At 48.2% G+C, this 3910-nt stretch overlaps 1 protein-coding gene across 1 annotated transcript in view; it reads right to left on the bottom strand.

The window, feature by feature from the left end:
- The window catches only part of irx1b (iroquois homeobox 1b), a gene marked incomplete at both ends in the record, with an annotated part of 5718 nt that extends 2123 nt beyond the window's left edge, over positions 1 to 3595 (bottom strand). The window contains 4 exons of the mRNA XM_080442607.1: positions 192 to 255; positions 674 to 1520; positions 2016 to 2255; positions 3356 to 3595. Of these exons, the coding sequence (XP_080298733.1) occupies positions 192 to 255; positions 674 to 1520; positions 2016 to 2255; positions 3356 to 3595 (1391 nt within the window). The remainder of the gene's footprint in view (positions 1 to 191; positions 256 to 673; positions 1521 to 2015; positions 2256 to 3355) is intronic.
- Positions 3596 to 3910: the final 315 nt, after the last annotated feature.

Raw genomic sequence — 3910 nt, 5'->3', positions numbered from 1 at the left:
GTTAAAGTGGTGATTCAATCACTTCACATGATTTATGAGCGAGGTCCCCGCAAAGCTGCTGAGGTGGAACACTATTTACCTCGGCGTCAAGGTTCATTTAACCGGAGCTTAACAAAAAACAAAAAATAAAACACTATAGGTTGATAATGCCATAATAATAATAATGTCATATTAACTTTATGGATCCATACCTGTCAGCAATCAGCCGAAACGATGATTTGGGGGAATCCGGCCTGCAGTGGTCGCTTTCTTCTTCTATATAGAGAAACAATTAAGGGAGCAAATTAATTTATCAATGCATATTTCAGCATTTCATTCGTCGTCTATAAACGTAATCAGACATAGCTTAATTTGCGTCAATTATAGTTTTTCATTAGGCTTAATTTTGGGCTTGAGTCCTAATAGCCCAGTGGTTCCCAAACTTTTTAGCCCGAGACCCAAAAGAGAAATTTGATAGACTCCAACTAGTGAAAATAGCAGATCTACAAGCTCACATTGCTCTGCAACATGTTGTGAGCTTGTAGATCGGTTATTTTCACAAAACTGTGATTAAAAAATTCTCGAGACCATGCCATCGTGCGAGGGTGTCGTTTGCCGATAAGAACAGTCAGCAACGAGACACTTCTGATCTGTCCTTACAGAGTATTAATTATACAGGCTTGTCGTCCATTACCGTCTCGGTCTCGCTTTGGACTGCAGCTCCCCGACGACTCCTCGTCACTGTCGTCCTCCGTCCCCGAGGCTCCGGGACCCCCGGCCACCACCAGCCGCGCGTCATGACGCGCCGTGGGTGAGCCGCCGTGATGGTGATGATGAAGAGGCGATGTGAGGTGATGGCCGGCCGGGTTGTGGTGGTGATGGCCTCCGAGAAGCGACCTCATGTTCAAAAGCGAGTTGGCGTTCAGAAAAGCAGCGCTGGTCCAGTTGTGCAGCTTTCCAATCTGGCACGTATATATCCCGTGATGACCCGGGAGCAAGGCCGGGTGGCCGCTAGGGTTCAAAGCCGGGTTGGACGGAGGTCTGTGCGTGACGCTGTTGTCGGGGCTCGTGGCCGTCTCGGCCAGGGACCAGATCTTGGGCTTGACCTGCGCCGGCCTCTGATGGCACTGATCGTGTCTACTGGGGGAATGGTGATCCGCAGCGAGGTGTTTCCCCGCGGGCGCCTTTATAAGAGAGATGGGCTCCTCTCTGTCTCTGCTGAGGTCCTCGACTACAGAAAGTGTCCGGTGGCCCTCCACGTTCTTATTGGACTCTTCTTGGACCTCCGCCTTATTGCCAGAACACGGCTCGGTGCCGCGGTCCTCCTCCTCCTCCTCGCCGCCGGGCCTCGACTCCGGGTCGACCGTTTCCAGGTCGATCTCCTCGTCCTCCTCCTCGCCGTCGCTGCCGTTCTTGCCAGGCTCCTCGCCCTCGGTGTCGCTGCTGAAGATCCGGCCGTCGCGGTCCTCGGCGCTGCGACCCCACGTCACCTTGTTCTCCTTCTTGAGTCGCCGGCGCGCGTTGGCGAACCACGTGGACACCTGTGCACGAGAGAGAGAGCACGTTGATGAGCACTAATATGGGCCTATTGTTGTTGTCGTTGTTGTTGTTGTTTGTAGTCTTCATCATTATCGAAATTAAGCAAGTTGTCACTGTCACATTAAATGGCAAACCATCACGCACGCACGCACGCACGCACGCACACACACACACGCACGCAGGCACCCATGCAGCAGCAGGCACCACGCCAGCACACACACACACACACACACACACACACACACACACACACACACACACACACACACACACACACACACACACACACACACACACACACACACACACACACACACACACACACACACGTGCTTGTTTATATAAAAAGGACAGCAATTGCCATTGTGACATTTTAACTAAGACAATGATGACGCACACGCACACGCACACGCACACGCACACACACACACACACACACACACACACACACACACACACACACACACACACACACTGTGACACACACTGACACACACCTGTGTGAGTGTCATCTTGGTGATGATAGCCAGCATGATCTTCTCTCCCTTGGTGGGGTAGGGGTTCTTCTGGTGCTCCCCCAGCCAGGCCTTCAGGGTGCTGGTGGTCTCTCTGGTGGCCGTCTTGGCCCTGTTGGGGTCTCCGTACGGATACTGGCCGTACGGATAGAAGCCTTGAGTGGCGTGGACGGGCAGGGCGGGGTGGCCTCCCGGGCCGTCTTTCAGGTCATACTGTGAGCCCTAATAGTTGAACATTACATGGTGAGTCTGGTGACAACGAATTATACTCGCGTTCAAAGTTTAGTTCAAGTGTACAATGTTTTTTTTCATATCGTTATTATTATTTTACACGATCTGAAATTAATTAATCCAATCTGGCTTTCTGGAAGGGCCTCGTGATGTTGATAATGATCTCAGCAAAAAAAAAACAAATATGAATAAAAACAACCTTTACTATATCTCCAAACGAAATTGTTCTGATCAGTCTTTCTTGTTTAGAACATTAGACCAACAACATGGGACATTTTCAAGGTATAGGATATAAGCTATTTAGGCCTATTAATAACGTTGTACACCTGTGGAAGAAAACTTTGTATTTCCTCTGGACATTTAGAATCATCATTTAGAATCGACAGTTTAAAAAAACATACCCGTGTCTATTAAGACAAAGCATACATTATTTATCATAATTTAGTCATTATCAAGTCGATAATTTAAATATGAATTGCAAACATAACGAATGCACCAAATTATGCCCCAAAGGGAGGAGGCATGCTTGATTATAATTTTAAACAACTTGCAGAATTTTAATAATTTGATTTATGTCATAAATAATTAATAAGCAATAATTTACAACAAAAAAAAAAGTATTAAACTAGCCTACATCTAAGATATAAAATACTTTTGGACAAAGAGGGGGGAATCGGCGCCACATGACCACCCAGTTCATTGTGAAAACATAAAAATAACATTCTGTGCAAAAGCAAAAGGGGAAAAGCAGCTGGAGAGTTGATAACCAAATGGACCCTTATTAGATCTTTAACTCTTGAGAGCGTAAAATGAAACACCACACACACACACACACACACACACACACACACACACACACACACACACACACACACACACACACACACACACACACACACACACACACACACACACACACACACACACACACACACACACTGTCACTCTTGAGAGTCTCAAGAGTTAAATTATTGATATGTGTGTATATATGACATATAGGCTAAAATAACCTTCTGTGCAAAAGGGGTAAAACCGGTCTATCACGTAAAAAAAGCACCTGCTTCAACCGTGGGACCTGAAACTATTCTTACCATCTGTGATATAAGGGCGAGGTCTGCGGCTCCGCCGTACGGCAGAAAGGCACTGTAGTTGTGAGCTGCTGTCCAGGGATTCCCATACATCCCCAACATGGAGCCGACCGCCGCGGCGGCCGCGACCGAGGAGCTCACGCCGCCGTCGGCGGCTCCATCGCGGGCAGCGGAGCCCGGCCGCTCGCCTCCTCCGTATACATCCTGGAGGAACTGGGGATACCCCAGCTGAGGGAAAGACATGTCCAGGAAGGGGAAAGGAACGCGTAAATCTCTCTCTCTCTCTCCCTTCTTCACACGTTGAAGCCACAAGGGAGCAAGAAGAAAGAAAGGAGGAAAAAAAAAAGAAAATAGGGATTCCCAGAAAAGGAGACGGATGTCTAAATCACCGCAATCGGTCTGTCAAGCTCAACTTCCACCGCACGTATAGTAACTCCCTCCCGAAGTGGATGACTTTGGCACTTGAGCAGCGCAGTGATGGCTTCTTTCTACCCGCAGGAGTCTCTCTCAATGTGGAGCTGACTGAATGATTGGCAGGCTACTTAAAGCTCCAAGCTC

This window comes from Gymnoscopelus braueri (assembly GCF_963280865.1).
Source record: "Gymnoscopelus braueri genome assembly, chromosome: 11".
NCBI lineage: Eukaryota > Metazoa > Chordata > Actinopteri > Myctophiformes > Myctophidae > Gymnoscopelus > Gymnoscopelus braueri.
This window is presented reverse-complemented; position numbering and strand designations above follow the sequence as displayed.